At 43.3% G+C, this 21,672-nt stretch overlaps 1 protein-coding gene across 1 annotated transcript in view; it reads right to left on the bottom strand.

Annotated features, from left to right (window-relative positions):
• Nucleotides 1-8,874: 8,874 nt before the first annotated feature.
• LOC124550680 (cytochrome P450 4C1-like) overlaps nucleotides 8,875-21,672 on the bottom strand; it is a 109,243-nt gene continuing 96,445 nt past the window's right edge. Inside the window, exon 6 of the mRNA XM_047125405.1 lies at nucleotides 8,875-9,342. Within this exon, the coding sequence (XP_046981361.1) occupies nucleotides 8,875-9,342 (468 nt within the window). The remainder of the gene's footprint in view (nucleotides 9,343-21,672) is intronic.

Below are 21,672 nucleotides of genomic sequence, written 5' to 3'. Positions count from 1 at the left end.
CGCTGCAGAAAGCACACACGCACAGCGAAGTCCCGAAAACACGTGACAATCCTGGTTTACTGTTGACAACATGCGCAGAACGCAATGCTCACTCCAGAGATATTTATTCTATGGCCAGTCCCACCTGATGCGGATCCCACACCGCACAGCAGTACTCCAGAATAGGACGGACAAGCGTGGTGTAAGCAGTCTCTTTAGTAGACCTGTTGCACATTCTAAGTGTTCTGCCAGTGAATCGCAGTCTTTGGTTTGCTCTACCAACAATATTATCTACGTGATCGTTCCAATATAGGTTATTTGTAACAGTAATCCCTAAGTATTTAGCTGAATCTACAGCCTTCAGATTTGTGTGACTTATCGCGTAATCGAAATTTAGCTGATTTCTTTTAGTGCTCATGTGAATATCTTCACACTTTTCTTTATTCAGGGTCAATTGCCACATTTCGCAGCATACAGATATTGTATATAAATCATTTTCCAAGTCGTTTTGATCATCTGATGACTACAAGACGGTAAATGACAGCATCATCTGCAAGCAATCTAAGACGGCTACTCAGACTGTCTCATATGTCGTTAATATAGATCAGGAGCAATAGAGTGCCTATAACACTTAATTGGGGAACGCTGGATATTACTTTTGTTTTACTCGATGACTTTCCGTCTGTTACTACGAACTGTGACCTTTCTGACAGGAAATTACGGATTTGATGCTACTCGCCTCGAATTCCTGTCCTGTGCCAGCCGGCCGCAGTGGCCATGCGGTTCTAGGCGCTACAGTCTGTAACCGCGCGACCGCTACGGTCGCAGGTTCGAATCCTGCCTCGGACATGGATGTGTGTGATGTCTTTAGGTTAGTTAGGTTTAATCAGTTCTAAGTTCTAGGCGACTGATGACCTCCGAAGTTAAGTCGCATAGTGCTCAGAGCCATTTGAACCATTTGAACCTGTCCTGTGCCAACCTCTTCATCTCAGAGCAGCACTTGCAACCTACGTCCTCAACTATTTGCTGTATGTATTCCAATCTCTGTCTTCCTCTACCGATTTTGCCATCTACAGCTCCCTCTAGTGCCATGGAAGTCATTCCCTGATGTTTTAACAGATGTCCTATCATCCCTTCTTCTTGTCAGCGTCCATATACTCCTTTCCTCTCCAATTCTGCGCAGAACCTCCTCATTCCTTACCTTATCAGTCCACCTAACTTTCAACGTTCTTCTTTAACACCACATCTCAAATGCTTAGATTCTCTTCTGTTCCAGTTTTCGCACACTCCATGTTTCACTACCGTACAATGCTGTGCTCCAACGGTACATTCGCAGAGATTTCTCCCTCAAATTAATACCTATGTTTGATACTAGCAGACTTCTCTTGGCCAGCAATTCCCTTTTTGCAGTGGCAGTCTGCTTTTGTTGTCCTCCTTGCTCCGTCCGTCGTTGTTTATTTTGCTGACTAGGCAGCAGAATTCCTTAACTTCATCTACTTCGTGACCGTCAGTCCTGATGTTAAGTTTCTCGCTGTTCTCATTTCTCTTTCTTCTCATTACTTTCGTCCTTCGATTTACTCTCAATCCGTATTCTGTACTCAATAGACCATTTCATTCAGCAGATCGTGTAATACTTCTTCACTTTCACTCAGGACAGCAATCGTATCACTGATATCCTTTCATCTTGAATTCCAGTTCCACTGCTGAACCTTTCTTTTATTTCCATAATAGCTTCTTCGATGTACAGATTGAACAATAGGGGAGAAAGACTACATCTCTGTTTTACACCCTTTTTAATCCGAGCACATCTTTCTTGGTCGTCCACTCATATTATTCCATCTTGGCTTTGTATATGCACATTACCCGTTTCTCCCTATAACTTAACCCTATTTTTCCCAGAATTTCGAACATCTTGCACCATTTTACATTGTCGAACGCTTGTTGCAGGCCAACAAATGCTATGAACGTGTCTTGATCTTTCTTTAGTATTGCGACGTCAGAATTGCCTCACTTGTGGCTTAACCTTTCCTAAAGCCTAACTGATCGTCAGTTAACACATCGTCAATTTTCTTTTCCTTTATTCTGTATATTATCCTTGCCAGCCACTTTGCATGAGCTGTTAAGCTGATTGTGCGGTAATTCTCGCACTTGTCAGCTCTTGCAGTCTTTGGAAGTGTGTGGATGAGATTTTTCCGGAAGTCAGAGGGTATGTCGCCAGACTCATAGATTCTACACACCAACGTGAATAGTGGCATTGTTCCCACTTCCCCTAATGATGTGAGAAATTCTGATGGAATGTTATGTATCCCTTCTGCCTTATTTGATCTTAAGTCCTGCAAAGCTGTCTTCTGATTCTAATACCGGATCCCGTATCTCTACAAAATTGACTCCTGTTTCTTCTAATAATTCATTCACGTGACATGTTAGTCTGTATTTTATACTTCCTTGCAAAAATAGTACTAAATTTAATTCGTACGCGGGCACTTCGAGGCAGATTCTGCCAGAACGTTAAGTTAAAAACATTAGCCAGTGAGGTGCTGTGGACAGAAGGTGACCTTGTTGACTACGCGTAACGAGCCTGTGTCAGTGAATTTAGAAATAAATTTGCCTGATACCAATACGATCTAAACCAAGGCACAAGAATGTGGGTGCCTCACCGAACATCTAAAGGCTGAGCTGGCGGAGTTATTAGTGTCACTTGTTAAAGTTTTCTCCAGCAAACATCACACGAATGTCGTTCCCCATGGTAGCCTAGTTTTTCACACCAAACCCATTCCATTCCATGGGCTTAAAGAGAAGCACTAAAACACAAAAAAAGGAAGCGTGAAGCAGGAGATACTTAGGATGACATTTTGCAGGTTTTACTGTACGACTGTATATACGAGGTGCATTCAAGTTCTAAGGCCTCCGATTTTTTTTTCTCAGGACTGGAAAGAGATAGAAACATGCGCATTGTTTTAAAATGAGGCCGTGTTCATTGTCAATACGTTCCAGAGATGGCAGCACCGTACGCCAGATGGAATTTTACCGCCAGCGGCGAGAATGAGAACTGTTTTAAATACTTAAAATGGCGACGTTTTCCTTACTTGAACAGCGTGCAATCATTCGTTTTCTGAATTTGCGTGGTGTGAAACCAATTGAAATTCATCAACAGTTGAAGGAGACATGTGGTGATGGAGTTATGGATGTGTCGAAAGTGCGTTCGTGGGTGCGACAGTTTAATGAAGGCAGAACGTCGTGTGACAACAAACCGAAACAACCTCGGGCTCGTACAAGCCGGTCTGACGACACGATCAAGAAAGTGGAGAGAATTGTTTTGGGGGATCGCCGAATGACTGTTGAACAGATCGCCTCCAGAGTTGGCATTTCTGTGGGTTCTGTGCACACAATCCTGCATGACGACCGGAAAATGAGAAAAGTGTCATCCAGGTGGGTGCCACGAATGCTGATGGACGACCACACGGCTGCTCGTGTGGCATGTTGCCAAGCGATGTTGACGCACAACGACAGCATGAATGGGACTTTCTTTTCGTCGGTTGTGACAATGGATGAGACGTGGATGCCATTTTTCAATCCAGAAACAAAGCGCCAGTCAGCTCAATGGAAGCACACAGATTCACCGCCACCAAAAAAATTTCGTGTAACCGCCAGTGCTGAAAAAATGATGGTATCCATGTTCTGGGACAGCGAGGGTGTAATCCTTACCCATTGCGCTCCAAAGGGCACTACGGTAACAGGTACATCCTACGAAAATGTTTTGAAGAACAAATTCCTTCCTGCACTGCAACAAAAACGTCCGGGAAGGGCTGCGTGTGTGCTGTTTCACCAAGACGATGCACCCGCACATCGAGCTAACGTTACGCAACAGTTTCTTCGTGATAACAACTTTGAAGTGATTCCTCATGCTCCCTACTCACCTGACCTGGCTCCTAGTGACTTTTGGCTTTTTCCAACAATGAAAGACACTCTCCGTGGCCGCACATTCACCAGCCTTGCTGCTATTGCCTCAGCGATTTTCCAGTGGTCAAAACAGACTCCTAAAGAAGCCTTCGCCGCTGCCATAGAATCATGGCGTCAGCTTTGTGAAAAATGTGTACGTCTGCAGGGCGATTACATCGAGAAGTAACGCCAGTTTCATCGATTTCGGGTGAGTAGTTAATTAAAAAAAAATCGGAGGCCTTAGAACTTGAATGCACCTCGTATGTGTATATTGTCTTATGATGTGTTATTTTTTTTAATGATACATGAAGGGATACTTCCTGATGTGACGGCCCATGAACTCCATGAAACTCTAATATGCAGACTAATGTGTCATGTGGATCAACTCTTAAGATGAAACCATGATTTAAACCCATGTTTTAACAATAATATATGTTAATATGAAGATTTACAGGCTACTCTATAAGACTGAGTGATCATAACTACTATAGTATAGTCCAAGTCATGGCGTAATTTAGTTGCATAATGGGAAACAATCATAGTTAGCAGGCCATCTAATGATGTTTTTGTAAATTTCTCTATGTTGTAAATATCAGTTTACATTTTAGGTTTTTTTTTTTTTTTTTTACCTAACAGTGAAAATATTTGATCATCAAAAGCCTGAACATAGGAGGAAAATTTAAAACCATTATGATGTCATGTATCACAATCTATTGATTATACAAAGATATAGTAATAAGCATTACCTAGAACCGAAAATCTGCCAATAGCAGAGTATTGTTTATACGCTGAAACGACCTCTGAAAAATTACGTAAACTGTTTAATTTAAGTAGCAAACCACAGGAAATGATTAATTAGATTTTAGATGATTATATTATCGTTTTACTAATCCGCTCCAGTTTTAAGTAACGACTTGTCATCTTCTTGGAGTTGACATGGTATCAAAAAGCAAACTGAGCCAATGATTGTTTTTGTAAAAGTTTGAGCATGCGAAGTAATTAGGGAATTTCTTTTAGGCTTTGAAGAACTCACGCGAACCCTATCATTACACTTCGTAAAAGAAAAGTAGTTATAACGTGAAAGTGCTTTGTACGCAGTTATTACGATGCAGGGACCAGAAGAAATGAATGCTTGTTTTGGTGAGGAATATAACGAGTGCTCAAATGCAGTGTCTCACCGATGTGATGAAAAGATTCCGGTGAAAAATATGAATGAGCACATTGAAGAGGTACTTCAGCAAGCAGGGTGGAGACGAGTGTGACTTCGTCGGAATCAAAATCCTGTGAATCTGTAGGAGAGTAGTAACGCAGGCACTTTTGAAAAATAAACGTGCTACGACTCTGTGTAGTACTCCCACGAAAAGTTGGTTGTGAAAAATGGCAGCCGACAATACTGGAATCTGCTACGGACTTAATTGTTGCTGCGTTGTGCTCAGAGTGTGGACACTGTTGCTGCGTTGTGTTCAGAGTGTGGACAAGTTTAAAGTTCCCATTGAGTTATGCCCATCTGCCAAGAAAGGACACTATTAAACTGCGGGTAGCGAAGTATTTAGAGTAGATATCTACATCTACATATATACTCAGCTAGCCACCAAGCGGTGTGTGGCGGAGGGCACAATTCGCGCCAAAAGTCATTTCCCCCCTCCCCCCCACCCTTTGTTCACTCGCGGATCGCGCGAGGGAAAAACGACTATCTGAACGCCTCAGTACGAGCTCTAATTTCCCTTATCTTTGAATGGTGATCACTGCGCGATTTCAAAGTTGGTGTGTATGCTCTACATCCTCGGCGAAGATCGGCTTTCGAAATTTAGTGAGCAGCCCCTTCCGTTTAACGTGTCGTCTATCTATCTCAAACTTTTTATGAGATTTGTAACGCTCTCGCGATGGCTAAATGTACCTGTCACGAATCTTGCCGCTCTTCTTTGGTCCTTCTCAATGTCTTGAATCAGACCCAACTGGTAAGGGTCCCAAACAGATGAACAATACCCTAAGACAGGACGAACTAACGTATTGTAAACAATTTCCTTTGTTGTAGGACTGCGTCGCTTCAGGATTCTACCAATAAACCGCACTCTAGAGTTCGCCTTGCCCGTTACTTGTGTAATCTGATCATTCCATTTGAAATCATTTCGAACAGTCCCACCCAGATACTTGACGGATGTTACCGCTTCCAAAGACTGAGCATTTATTTTGTACTCGTACATTAATGGGGATTTTCGCCTTCTTACACGCAGTAGGTTACACTTACTAATATTGAGAGATAACTGCCAGTCATTACACCACGCATTTACTTTCTGCAAATCCTCACTGATTTGTTCACAACTTTCTTGTGATACTACTTTCCTGTAGACTACAGCATCATCGGCAGTCTAATTCCGCTGTCAATACCATCAACCAGATCGTTTATGCAAACCTTAAAAAGCAGCGAACCTATTACGCTGCCATGGGGCACACCTGAAGTTACGCTTGTTTCTGTTGAAGTCAGTCTATAAGAGAACACTAAACCATGGACTCCTGTAGGAGCAAAATAAGCAGTTTGTGAGGACAGCAAACATGAATACTAATGCCAATATAAAATCCGTGAACAACACAAGTCCCTATAGATACTGGTCATGATCGCGTGTAGTAAGTGGAAGTATTGTTTAATGACCACACGCCATTTGATCCGGAATCCAAGCAACGGCAGATTTGCGCTTTCTAGCCTCTGTCGTGTGTTGATACTGCCTCGTCATCTTGTTTCATCATAACTGTCGCACGCTGACGAAGAAGGTTGGTAGCACCAATGCCAGTCCGGCTCTGTTATCTACGTATGTAGATTGTGGACAGTTGGGAATGTGGGTCTCATGGGAAGCATGCAAGGGATAAGTCCATGCAGTCGCGTTATTCATCTGTGTCCTCGGTGGCTCAGATGGATGGCCGGCACGGTAGCTCAGTATGTTCGGTCAGAGAGCTGGTTGGCCTCTGTAACAAAAAAACTGAGTGAAAGGCTCAACAACGAACTTTAACGGATGTCATGTGACGTCCGCAACGACCAAACACAACGAACAAAATGCAATAAATAAATAAATGGATAAAGCGTCTGCCATGTTCGAGTCCCGGTCGGGGCACACATTTCCAGCTGTCCCAATAGAAGTATATCAACAACACCTGTCGGCAACTGAGTGTTTCAATTAATTATCATTTATTTTAAATACATACATTTTTTAATCTACATGAACTGTTTCTGGGGTACTTGAACGTACTCAGGTATGGAGGGTAAATATACCTGGAATAGAATGGGGTTTGTACCATTAACGCATCAACAGACACAGTATAATAAATTCGTATACGACAACAGAACACTTTACAATTCATCCATCTACTTTATGATTTATTCTTGTATTAACTAAAAGTCTTTTCTTTGGAACTGACACTGAAATGAAACACATGAACTCGCGCAAATTCTGACAGTTGTCTTTTATCGTATGACCAACTGTAGGCTTTTACCACAAATTATGTCATCAACTGATACTTCGTTGTAGGCTTTGAATGACACTGGCTTTTCTCATACAAAAGCGTTTCCTAAGTGCTAGCACTGAACCAATATGATCACAATAACCTGATCATTAGAAGGAATACCTCATCACAACTGAGTCAGCTTTGAGTCATGCCCCACTGCCCCTCAATCAATCTTACTTCATGCTTCACATGCCTTACATACTTCCATAAAACCTGATGCAAAACATGAAACAAATAACAGTCAACTGGTTATAACGATATGTTTACGTAATGTGTATACATAAACATACAGTTATAAAAGTCCCCGTTCGTAGTCGCTAATTATAACAATATGTTTACTTTTGTGCTGTAACATATAGCTGTAACCAGCGGTGGAAATATATTTGCGAACGCCGACCGTGTGCGGCTGTCTCTCGTTGGATCGTCTGATCAGTCGGAAGTTGCATTGCAGAGGAGAGTAAATGCCTATTCAAAATATAATTATTTTTGGATAGCTCAACATGAATTTCCTAAGGGACCGTAGTTTATCATGCATTTACCAGTAGAATATGGCGCGGAGAAAATATTTCGCCGCATGCAACTTCCGTCCGATCTCGACGAAAGAATTCGTGACTGTGATCTGTCTATTTGGCAGAAACATAAAGAAAATTAAATAACTTCATGAAGGAGTGAGACATAGATTCTACACTAAATAAATAGTCCATACACCAGTTCCATTTAACTCTGAATTTATGGCAATTAATAGATGAACTTACACTGCAATGTACATTTAACATGGATGCCGTTTTGACTGGCACTTCTCTTCTCGTAATGAAAATAATTCCTTTGACGCTTACGCAGACACGTCGCACGATAAATCTACTGCTATGCAGTATTGCACTTTTACTTTACACTAAAGTAATATTATTTTTTACAATAATAATACGGCGGCAAGACATCCGCGTCCGACACAAGTTACAAGAGACAAGAGAAAATGAGTAACTGTTCATCGAGAATATCTCGTACATCAAAAGAATGTGTAAAAGCGTTCTTCTTCTGTCCGTTTTTCGCGCCGCGGTTCTCAAAGTCAGTAACTCAGTGCATCTCTGACGGCGCTTCGGCAATAAACACATTACGTCACAGGTCGTTCACCTTTTACATTCTCACAACATTATTTGCTAACTGTAGCTGTTGCCGAGCGACTGCTCGATTAGTGAATGAATCAAAATGAAAAGGCAATCACATAATGTTACAAGGTGTGCTAGACAAGAAGATGTCCTTTCGGTGTCACTTCCCAGTAAAACTACCTTCTTCTGAATGCATGCTGTGCCTTCCTATGAGCTTCACTCCACCACTTATGTGGCAGTTAACCCTAAAGCAATTTTGATCAGAGCACAGTGCTGAATGTGTATTAGGAAGATGGTATAGCTTAACCACACGATTCACACCACAACTTGTGAGATACTGGGGGTGTGACCATCACATGAGCCCAGTAGCTCTCTCAAGCGGTGGTGATGGGTTGTGATCGTGGTGATGCCTTTCCTGTAAGACAACTCGCATGCCACTGATAGGGTGGATGACGATGGAGAGGGCGAGGTCGTGCAGATCCTCCATCGTGGACACCGGCAGCACAAAGAACTTCCTCAGCACAGCTGTCAGCAAGGTCTTCACCTGCATCGCTGCATAACGCTTGCCCACACAGTTGCGCAGTCCAGCACCAAATGGCACATAACAGTAGGGATGGCGACCCACACAGTTCTCCGGCAGGAAGCGGTCCGGGTCGAACCTGTCCGGCTCCGGGAAGTAGCTGGCGTTCCTGGGCATGAAGTAGCTGAACACGACGGCCATGCTATCCTCGGGGAGCCTGTACCCAGTGGACGGCAGCACCAGGTCATGTGGCACATGGCGTGGCAGCAGCGGGGCCACTGGGAACATCCGCAGTGTCTCCTGCCGAAAAATGTGTGTCAAATCTTATGGGACTTAACTGCTAAGGTCATCAGTCCCTAAGCTTAGGCCGTGCGGTTAAAGGCGCTGCAGTCTGGAACCGCAAGACCGCTAAGGTCGCAGGTTCGAATCCTGCCTCGGTCATGGATGTTTGTGATGTCCTTAGGTTATTTAGGTTTAACTAGTTCTAAGCTCTAGGGGACTAATGAACTCAGCAGTTGAGTCCCATAGTGCTCAGAGCCATTTGAACCAACTCTAAGCTTACACACTACTTAACCTAAATTATCCTAACAAGGGAACCTCTCCATCGCACCCCCCTCAGATTTAGTTGTAAGTTGGCACAGTGGATAGGCCTTGAAAAACTGAACACAGATCAATCGAGAAAACAGGAAGAAGTTGTGTGGAGCTATGAAAAAAATTAGTAAAATATGCAAACTGAGTAGTCCATGAGAAGATAGGCAACATCAAGGACGGTGGGAGTCCACGAGCGCCGTGGTCCCGTGGATAGCGAGAGGAGCTACGGGACGAGAGGTCCTAGGTTCAAATCTTCCCTCGAGTGAAAAGTTTAATTTTTTATTTTCAGTTTATGTGACAAACTCTTATGTTTTCATCACTTTTTTGGGAGTGATTATCACATCCACAAGAAAACCTAAATCGGGCAAGGTAGGAGAATCTTTTTACCCATTCGCTAAGTGTACAAGTTAGGTGGGCCGACAATATATTCCTGTCGCGTGACGCACATGCCGTCACCAGTGTCGTGTAGAATATATCAGACGTGTTTTCCTGTGGAGGAATCGGTTGACCTATGACCTTGCGATCAAATGTTTTCGGTTCCCATTGGAGAGGCACGTCCTTTCGTCTACTAATCGCACGGTTTTGCGGTGCGGTCGCAAACACAGACACTTAACTTATTACAGTGAACACAGACGTCAATGAACGAACGGACAGATCATAACTTTGCGAAACTAAAGAAAGTAAAATTTTCAGTTGAGGGAGGACTTGAACCAAGGACCTCTCGTTCCGCAGCTACTCACGCTAACCACGGGACCACGACGCTCCTGAGCTCACATACTCCTTGATTTCCTATGTTCGCATCGACTACTCAGTTTGTATATTTTATTAATTTTGTCATAGTTCCACACAACGTCTTTCTGTTTTCTCGATTGATCTGTGTTCAGTTTTTCAAGGCCTATCCACTGTGCCAACATATAACTAAATCTGAGGGGGGTGCGACGGGGAGGTTCCCTTGTAAGGACAAACACACACACCTATGCCCAAGGGAGGACTCGAACCTCCGCCGGGACCAGCCGTACAGTCCATGACTGCAGCGCCTGAGACCGCTCGGCTAATCCCGCGCGGCTCTCCTGTCGACATGAACATTATTCTGTCTAATGGCAGATATAGGTGATGGTATAATAGACTTAGAGAAAGCTTTTGACAATGTTGACTGGAATACTCCATTTCAAATTCTGAAGGTGGCAGGGGTAAAATACAGGGAGCGAAAGGCTATTTTAAATTTGTACAGAAACCAGGAGGCAGTTATAAGAGTCGAGGGACAACAAAGGGGGGCAGTGGTTGGGAAGGGAGTGAGACAGGGTTGTAGCCTCTCCCCGATGCTATTCAATCTGTATATTGAGCAAGCAGTAAAGGAAACAAAAGAAAAATTCGGAGTAGGTATTAAAATCCATGGAGAAGAAATAAAAACTTTGTGGTTCGCCGATGACATTGTAATTCTGTCAGAGACAGCAAAGGACAAGGAAGAGCAGTTGAACGGGATGGACAGTGTCTTGAAAGGAGGGTATAGGATGAACATCAACAAAAGCAAAACGAGGATAATGGAATGTAGTCGAATTAAGTCGGGCGATGGTGAGGGAATTAGATTAGGAAATGAGACACTTAAAGTATTAATGGAGTTTTGCTATTTGGGGAGCAAAATAACTGATGATGGTCGAAGTAGAGAGGATATAAAATGTAGACTGGCAATGGCAAGGAAAGCGTTTCTGAAGAAGAGAAATTTGTTAACATCGATTATTGATTTAAGTGTCAGGAAGTCGTTTCTGAAAGTATTTGTATGGAGTGTAGCCATGTATGGAAGCGAAACTTGAACGATAAATGGTTTAGACAAGAAGAGAATAGAAGCTTTCGAAATGTGGTGCTACCGAAGAATGTTGAAGATTAGATGGGTAGATCACATAACTAATGAGGAGGTATTGAATAGAATTGGGGAGAACAGGAGTTTGTGGCACAACATGACTAGAAGAAGGGATCGATTGGTAGGACATGTTCTGAGGCATCAAGGAATCACCAATTTAGTATTGGAGGGCAGCGTGGAGGGTAAAAATCGTAGAGGGAGACCAAGAGATGAATACACTAAGCAGATTCAGAAGGATGTAGGCTTCAGTAGGTACTGGAAGATGAAGAAGCTTGCACAGGATAGAGTAGCATGGAGAGCTGCATCAAACCAGTCTAAGGACTGAGGACCACAACAACAACAACATAATAGTAAATCATGGCATGTGGAGCAGATGAGATATCTGTAAGATTCTACACATAGTATATGACTGAAACTGCTTCCCTTCTAGCAACAGTTTATCATAGGTTGCTATAGAAACGAAGGGTACCTTGTCACTGTAAAGAAGCGAGTTCCCTTTTTCTAAAAGGGTCATTGAACAGATGCACATAATTATCGGGCTATACAGTGCTCGCCAACTCATTACTCAACAGAGCCAAATATCGGCAGTACCACAATTTTTAATTTTGCATATACATACACATCAAAAAAACTTTTACGTAGCCCCAGTTCCGAGATCACCTGAAGACAGACGTTGACTGTGGATATTGCATCACAGACGTTGACTGTTTAGAGATGTCTCTAAATCCCACCCAAAGATGTAAACAACCATGCATGAACCATGCCTACACGGTAAATACCGCGGTTCGATCGCGTCCACATACACTACTGGCCATTAAAATTGCTACACCAAGAAGAAATGCAGATGATAAACGGGTATTCATTGGACAAATATATTATACTAGAACTGACATGTGATTACATTTTCACGCAGTTTGGGTGCATAGATCCTGAGAAACCAGTACCCAGAACAACCACCTCTGGCTGTAATAACAGCCTTGATACACCTGAGCATTGAGTCAAACACAGCTTGGATGGCGTGTACAACTGCCCATGCAACTTCAACACGATACCACAGTTCATCACGAGTAGTGACTGGCGTATTGTGACGAGCCAGTTGCTCGGCCACCATTGACCAGACGTTTTCAATTGGTAAGGGATCTGGAGAATGTGCTGGACAGGGCAGCAGTCGAACATTTTCTGTATCCAGAAAGGCCCGTACAGGACCTGCAACATGCGGTCGTGCATTATCCTGCTAAAATGTAGGGTTTCGCAGGGATCTAAGACTCTAATGAAGAGTAGAGCCACGGATCGTAACACATCTGAAATGTAACGACCACTGTTCAAAGTGCCGTCAATGCGAACAAGAGGTGACCGAGACGTGTAACGAATGACACCCCATACCATCACGCCGGGTGATACGCCAGTATGGCGACGACGAATACACGCTTCTAATGTGCGTTCACCGCGATGTCGCCAAACACGGATGCCGCCATCATGATGCTGTAAGCAGAACCTGGATTCATCCGAAAGAATGACGTTTTGCCATTCGTGCACCCAGGTTCGTCGCTGAGTACACCATCGCAGGCGCTCCTGTCCGTGATGCAGCGTCAAGGGTAACCGCAGCCATGGTCTCCGAGCTGACAGTCCATGCTGCTGCAAACGTCGTCGAACTGTTCGTGCAGATGGTTGTTGTCTTGCAAACGTCCCCATCTGTTGACTCCGTTACAGTCGTGCGGATAAGATGCCTGTCATCTCGACAGCTAGTGATACGACGCCGTTGGGATCCAGCACGGCGTTCCGTATTACCCTCCTGAATGCACTGATTCCATATTCCGCTAACAGTCATTGGATCTCAACCAACACTGGCAGCAATGTCGCGATGCGATAAACTGCAATCGTGATAGGCTACAATTCGACCTTTATCAAAGTCGGAAATGTGATGGTACGCATTTCTCCCCCTTACACGAGGCACCACAACAACGTTTCACCAGGCAACGCCGGTCAACTGCTGTTTGTGTATGAGAAATCGGTTGGAAACTTTCCTCGTGTTAGCACGTTGTAGGTGTCGCCACCGGCGCCAACCTTGTGTGAATGCTCTGAAAAGTTAATCATTTGCATATCACAGAATCTTCTTCCTGTCGGCTAAATTTCGCGTCTGTAGCACGTCATCTTCGTGGTGTAGCAATTTTAATGGCCAGTACTGTAATTACTTTGTGCCAGGAAGTGCTCTCAACAAGAGATGTGTCCAGGTGTCTCGGAGTGAAAAAGCGATGTTGTTCGGACATGGAGGAGATACAGAGAGACAGGAACTGTCGGTGATATGCCTCGCTCAGGCCGTCCAAGGGCTACCACCTACGGATTATGGCTCGGAGGAACCCTGACAGCAACGCCACCATGTTGAATAATGCTTTTCGTGCAGCCACAGGACGTCGTGTTACGACTCAAACTGTGCGCAATAGGCTGCATGATGCGCAACTGCACTCACGACGTCCATAGCGAGGTCCATCTTTACAACCATGATACCATGCAGCGCGGTACAGATGGGCCCAACAACATCCGAATGGACCGCTCAGGATTGGCATCACGTTCTCTTCACCGATGAGTGTCGCATATGCCTTCAACCAAACAATCGTCGGATCGTGTTTGGAGGCAACTGGGTCAGGCTGAACGCGTTAGACACACTGTCCAGTGAGTGCAGGAAGGTGGAGGTTCCTTGCTGTTTTGGGGTGGCATTATGTGGGGCCGACGTACGCCGCTGGTGGTCATGGAAGGCGCCGTAACGGCTGTACGATACGTGAATGCCATCCTCTGACCCATAGTGGAGCCATTCAGCAGCATATTGGTGAGGCATCGTCTTCATGGACGATAATTCACGCCCCCATCATGCACATCTTGTGAATGACTTCCTTCAGGGTAACAACAGTGCTCGACTAGAGTGCCCAGCATGTTCTCGAGACATGAACATGCCTCTGATAGACTGAAAAGGGCTGTTTATGGACGGCGTGATCCACCAACCACTCTGAGGGATCTACTCTGAATTGCCGTTGAGGAGTGGGATAATGTGGACCAACATTTCCTTGATGAACTTGTGGATAGTATGCCACGATGAATGCAGGTATGCATCAATGCAAGAGGGCGTGCTACTGGGTATTAGAGGTACCGGTGTGTACAGCAATCTGGACCACCACCTCTGAAGGTCTCGCTGTATGGTGGTGTAACATGCAATGTGTGGTTTTCATGAGCAATAAAAAGGGCAGAAATAACGTTTATGTTGATCTCTATTCCAATTTTCTGTACAGTGTTCCGGAACGCTTGGAACCAAGGTGATGCGATACTTATTTTGATGTGTGTAGCTACAGGGTGTTTCAAAAATGACCGATATATTTGAAACGGCAATACAAACTAAACGAGCAGCGATAGAAATACACCGTTTGTTGCAATATGCTTGGGACAACAGTACATTTTCAGGCAGACAAACTTTCGAAATTACAGCAGTTACAATTGTCAACAACAGATGGCGCTGCGGTCTGGGAAACTCTATAGTACGATATTTTCCACATATCCACCATGCGTAGCAATAATATGGCGTAGTCTCTGAATGAAATTACCCGAAACCTTTGACAACGTGTCTGGCGGAATGGCTTCACATGCAGATGAGATGTACTGCTTCAGCTGTTCAATTGTTTCTGGATTCTGGCGGTACACCTGGTCTTTCAAGTGTCCCCACAGAAAGAAGTCACAGGGGTTCATGTCTGGCGAATAGAGAGGCCAATCCACGCCGCCTCCTGTATATTTCGGATAGCCCAAAGCAATCATACGATCATCGAAATATTCATTCAGGAAATTAAAGACGTCGGCCGTGCGATGTGGCCGGGCACCATCTTGCATAAACCACGAGGTGTTCGCAGTGTCGTCTAAGGCAGTTTGTACCGCCACAAATTCACAAAGAATGTCCAGATAGCGCGATGCAGTAATCGTTTCGGATCTGAAAAATGGGCCAATGATTCCTTTGGAAGAAATGGCGGCCCAGACCGGTACTTTTTGAGGATGCAGGGACGATGGGACTGCAACATGGGGCTTTTCGGTTCCCCGTATGCGCCAGTTCTGTTTATTGATGAAGCCGTCCAGGTAAAAATAAGCTTCATCAGTAAACCAAATGCTGCCCACATGCATATCGCCGTCATCAATCCTGTGCACTATATGGTTAGCGAATGTCTCTCGTGCAGCAATGGTAGCGGCGCTGAGGGGTTGCCGCGTTTGAATTTTGTATGGATAGAGGTGTAAACTCTGGCGCACGAGACGATACGTGGACGTTGGCGTCATTTGGACCGCAGCTGCAACACGGCGAACGGAAACCCGAGGCCGCTGTTGGATCACCTGCTGCACTAGCTGCGCGTTGCCCTCTGTGGTTGCCGTACGCGGTCGCCCTACCTTTCCAGCACATTCATCCGTCACGTTCCCAGTCCGTTGAAATTTTTCAAACAGATCCTTTATTGTATCGCTTTTCGGTCCTTTGGTTACATTAAACCTCCGTTGAAAACTTCGTCTTGTTGCAACAACACTGTGTTCTAGGCGGTGGAATTCCAACACCAGAAAAATCCTCTGTTCTAAGGAATAAACCATGTTGTCCACAGCACACTTGCACGTTGTGAACAGCACACGCTTACAGCAGAAAGACGACGTACAGAATGGCGCACCCACAGACTGCGTTGTCTTCTATATCTTTCACATCACTTGCAGCGCCATCTGTTGTTGAAAATTGTAACTACTGTAATTTCGAAAGTTTGTTCGCCTGAAAATGTACTGTTGTCCCAAGCATATTGCAACAAACGGTGTATTTCTATTGCTGCTCGTTTAGTTTTTATTGCCGTTTCAAATATACCGGTCATTTTTGAAACACCCTGTAGGTTCATGTTATTCACTTAATTAGGGTGCTCCTAAGCTGCTCGTCACTAGAAGCGGACTCAGTCTGATTGGGGTTCATGGTGGTTCATGGAGGTTCATGCCTTCTAAATCTCCCATACACTGTCATCTTGTATACTTGTTTTGTCTGTCTCTTTTCGTTCATCCACTCTGTATATCCAGAATATCAATATATCTTTCTCAGTACTCGACACTATATCTTCTTTCACTCCACAATACCCGTAAAAAGAAGCTTAATAAACTCTAATAAGAATTTTAAGTCTTGGTTACACTATAAGTACACTGGGAAAAAACTCGATATCATACATAGTAACGATGTTAGTTATTTATAAAGTTAAATCATAAGCTACTGATGAAATTAAATCATGACAATGACTGACAACCAGTGATGCGAGCTATTGCCCTACATCTTCTTCGAAGATCAGGTAAGTCAAGTTTCTTTGCTGTTTTTAATTTTAGACACGATTCTGTCTTCGCATCAGTACGACGGTCTCTCAACTGACTCTTGATAAAGTGTAATTGCCAACTCCAGGGATATGGATTTTGACTACAACTCTAGTGCTTCCTGTGGAGGCACACAGTCGAAGGAATAAGTTGTAGAACAGCGTACAAAAGTACGACTTGATGATACATGTAGAGATTTTATCTTTCTGGAAATGTTTTCCCTAAATGAGACGCAGAAATACCAATTAAGTACGTAAAAATAAAATAAGAATACAGATCATATTTACAAGTATTTTTATGTTATTTCACTAGCTTATATTTCTTTGTCTCAATCATTGCTAGTATCACTTATTCCCGACACAGTTATTGTTATATCACTTTACAAATTATCTCTTATCATTTCATTACTGGCATTATATTATTCTTCTTCCGTCAAATTGTGCACTTTTTCCACACTTCATGAGAAGCAGTCCGGCAATGGAATAGATATTACTTCCGCTGCTTCATTTTGCATGAATTTCAACGTGATAAAAATTATATCAAGTGCCTGCTTTATACAACCATCCACTTTCGAAGATATAGTCATAATTAGCAAACGACAGCTTAGAGGACAGTGAGCACACGCCCTCTGGTGATTTCACATATACCCCTTTCAACTGCCATGTCCTCAAAATGGATTCTCCCAGTCCATCAACCGATTTCTGCACATGGGCCATGAAGTTTCAGTCATACTGTACATGTGCGTCCCTAAGTGGTATTTTGTGCAAGAGCCACAACCAAGGGAGCGAAGAGCCAAATGTGTATCGCAAGCTGCGGTTTTCCGACCGCTAGGCCGTATCACTTACGTCAATCTGTTGTAGAGTTACTGAACATGTTGTACGCTAACATACTGTGAATTTTTAGAGAACCAGAATATCCTCTACAAATATTAACATGGATTCCACAGAAAGAGAATTTGCGACATGCAGCTCACTCTATTCCTCCATGAGATTCACAGTACTGTAGATACATGGAATATATGAGTGGGTATAGAGTTGGTCCAACCTATTAGACAGGCTTTCCAGACTGATGTCAATGTTTATGTAGCTTATGGTTTATATGCAGTATTGTAGTGCTATGGTAAACTACATCTGAGGGATTACAAGCTAATCATTAGCAGTCCATAATTAATCAATTAATTGATATTCAGTTAGATTATGTGTCATTAGCCGATAATAAGCAGAAAGACAGTGGTAAAGCAAATTTATTTTTGCCAGTGTCGTGATTTAAATAAATGTTACAAGTTGTGGCCGAGAAAAATTTCTGAATAATTTATGGTTTGGGTCATCGGTGTAATTAAATTGAATAACTTGCCTTACTATAATAAATGTAGTGATACTAAGGGTGTCAGTTAGCGTGAAATACAATAGTGACGACTTGCAGATGATCTACCATTAAGAGTTTTTTGTTTAGTACCGAATCGAAAGAACATTCTTGTATGAAGTGAAAGTACAGTCTGTATTCAATGTGATACGGCAAGGAAAAGTCAAATGGCTTTATGACACTATTTATGATCTTACTGTTAAAAAACAGATGCTTCATGTGATTCTTTATAGCAGAGAAAAAGAATTTAGAACTGAAGGTAGGAGAATCTGCGTAATAATTAATATTCAGTGTACTGCAATATTGTAAAACGACGACGGTGTTAGAAGAGGTTTAACACAATAATAATAAGATAGTGATATTTAATGATGAATGAACTTCGTCCACATAAGTCAAATAAAAGTTCAAGGTTACTACAAATGCCTGAAGCGATTTCTTAAATTCACTGTGCTATATCAACTGACATATTGTCACGTTCATAAAGAAACACTCAAAAACTTTTTTATTGCTGCAGTCACACTTTATATTTCTGCCACAAGAGCGCAGCAGTGGGCAATTAGCCAAGATGGCGACAGGCGCCGAGAAAGTGTGTGTTGTGCTTGAAATACATTCGCGTCAGTCTACTGTGACAGTACAACGACACTTCAGAACGAAGTGCAGCAAAGATCTTGGAACTGCCAACTCCATTCGGTGATCGTATGCTTAGTTTAAATCTTGAAGATGTCTCTGCAAGGAGACATCAACGGGCGGGCCTGCAATGAGTGAAGAAACGGTTGACTGTGTAAGGGCGAGTTTCGCATGTAGTCCACAGAAGTCGACGAACAGAGCAAGCAGAGAGCTGAACATACCACAACCGGTCATTTGAAAGGTCTTAAAGAAACGACTGAAGCTGAAACCTTATCTCCTGCAATTTCTACAAACCTAACTATCGATGATGCTTTGAATTTCCGGCACAGATGCAACAGATCATGGGAGGGAATGGGTTTCTTAAGGAACTCATCTTCAGTGATGAAGCAACATTTTTGTGAATGGCACAGTAAACAGGCACAATGAACGAGTTTGGGGGACATAGAATCGGGATGCTATCATGTAGCACATTCGAGATTCACTAAAAGTTAGTGTGTTCCGTGTAGTCTCACTGTGTAAAGTTCACAGTCCTTTTTTCTGCAAAAAACCGTTACAGGATACATGTATCTGGATATTCTGGGAAATTGGCTCATGCCACAATTGAGACCAATAGTGTGGACTGCATCTACCAATAGGATGATGCTCCATCCCACTTCCATCACAATGTTCGTGAACTCTTAAACAGAAAATTGAGATACTGATTGATGGTCGTGATAGGGATGATGATCATTCATGTCATGGGCTCCATGCTCTTCCAATGTAATCCCATGCGACTTTTGTGTGAAATTGTGTGAAAAATGCTGTGTTTACACCTCCTCTACCAATAAACTACCAGAACTGCAAACGAGCTTGCATCAGTAGTGCTTTTGAATAGACTGATAGCGACATGGTGCACTGAATGCAGTAAGAACCTGATTGTCGACGTGAAATCTGCAGAATCAGTAGTGAGGCACGCATGGATTGCAATATGTCAAAAAAAACTTCCTGAGTTTTAATGTATGTGCGCAAAACCTTGTGACAGTATGTAAAATAATATAGCTGCAGAAAATCTATGGAATCACTTCAATATTTATAATAACCTTGTAGAAAGATTTCCTTTTGAAGTAAATTATGAACATGATTTTCACTTTCAATGATGTTTAATGCTATAACAATCAGTGGTAAATGAACTTTGGCCTTCTAAACCAATTAAAAGAAGGATTTTCAATAATTATATTTGCTTTTTGTTATTAAAGTTACATACAAGGGTCAGTCAAGAAGTAATGCCTCCTATTTTTATTATTGAACCGTAAATTTACTCTCAAAATCTTTTCTTAAAGAATTTACTTTATTTACTACCGATTCATCAAGAACATTAACACATTCAATCACACTAGGTGAGTGTGGAAGTAGTTGTCAGGAATTAACTGATGGAAAATGAAATTACTTTTAACAAATATGAATTTTATTCCTGAAAGCTTTTTCAAAAACAGATTTAAAATTATAAGCAGAAAAACACCCTGGAAATATCAAGTTACAATTTTATTTAGAGGCCGAAAGAACAATATAACAGTATGAGCCTTCGGGCTGAGAAGCTTGCCGCTCCCTTTCAACACGGCCGTAGTCATAACCGCTCACAACAATCTCTGAAAGAGTACACTGGTGCAAATATGCAACACACCAGATTACTTTAAACAAAAAAATTTTTAACAACTCTCACAAACACGTAAACCATGCACCCCGTAAGAGGGATGGAAATGGTACAACACTCAAATTATTTGCCACCGAAAGTGCACTTTTTTTTTTTTTTGAAGGACTCTCACGGTGGACGGGTGGCAACCTTATAACCCAAAATGACTGTTTAAATAAAACCCATAAAATGCAGACTTACATAAAATGTACAACATGTTCTACATTACACATATACCATCTCGCAAGATGGTAGGCAAGATAAAAACATATTTCAAGAATTCGGCAAACATGACAGAGGCAGCCATTAACGTATGGCAGATTGACAGGGGGGGGGGGGGGGGTTGCTAAACAACCCGGACCGCAGATTGCTCTAAACCTTCCCAATTCCACAAGGGAAAAACAGACCACCCAATTCACAAATAACCACCTTTCCGCGGGTGGGCAAACGGAGAAGAATGGTGGGACGACCCCAAAACAAAGCGGCTGGTGATCTCACCAAGAAAACAAGTAGACTTTAACGAGTAAATGAAACAACATATCACCATTCACTTAACTTCTAATAAACTGCGATTTCTGGCGAAGACCTGGCGCAGCACCCCCAACATTCTCCCGAACCGTCCGCTGCCAGCCGCTTCAACGGACGCAGGAAGGCGCGCCGATCTCCCGTCTCACGGCGTCACAGCTCGCCCCGGCCAGCCCGATGTCGTGGTCCCGCTCCTGTTGCTCTCTTGTGAACCGCGAAGCCGCTACCCTTTTCTATACGGTGCTGCCCACTGGACTCACGTGGGGACCTCACATGCGCCGACGCTCAAGGCGGACAAGTCATCCAGTGTCTCAGAGCGAGACCGACCAACCGACAATCCAACCGCCAATGACCGTTGCCCGTGCAACTCGAGCAGACTGGCGGCCTAACACGCAGACTCAGATGCAGGAACTAAGCCCCGACCGGGCGACCACTGGCTGAGTTCTGTTACTGGCGGAGTGGCAAGACTTTCTGGCTTTAAAGTTGATCCAAACGACAGACATACTAGCACTCCGACGACAAACAGACACTAACTGCCGCACAAATAAAAATGAGAGACAGACCAGCAACTGGTGACGCGAGACTGACCTAGCCTGACTCCGTCAGACCAACCGCCGAGCTCATGGCGCCCCTTAAATGCACGTGAACA

The sequence above is a fragment of the Schistocerca americana genome, chromosome 9, assembly GCF_021461395.2.
Source record: "Schistocerca americana isolate TAMUIC-IGC-003095 chromosome 9, iqSchAmer2.1, whole genome shotgun sequence".
Taxonomy (NCBI): Eukaryota; Metazoa; Arthropoda; class Insecta; order Orthoptera; family Acrididae; genus Schistocerca; species Schistocerca americana.
This window is presented reverse-complemented; position numbering and strand designations above follow the sequence as displayed.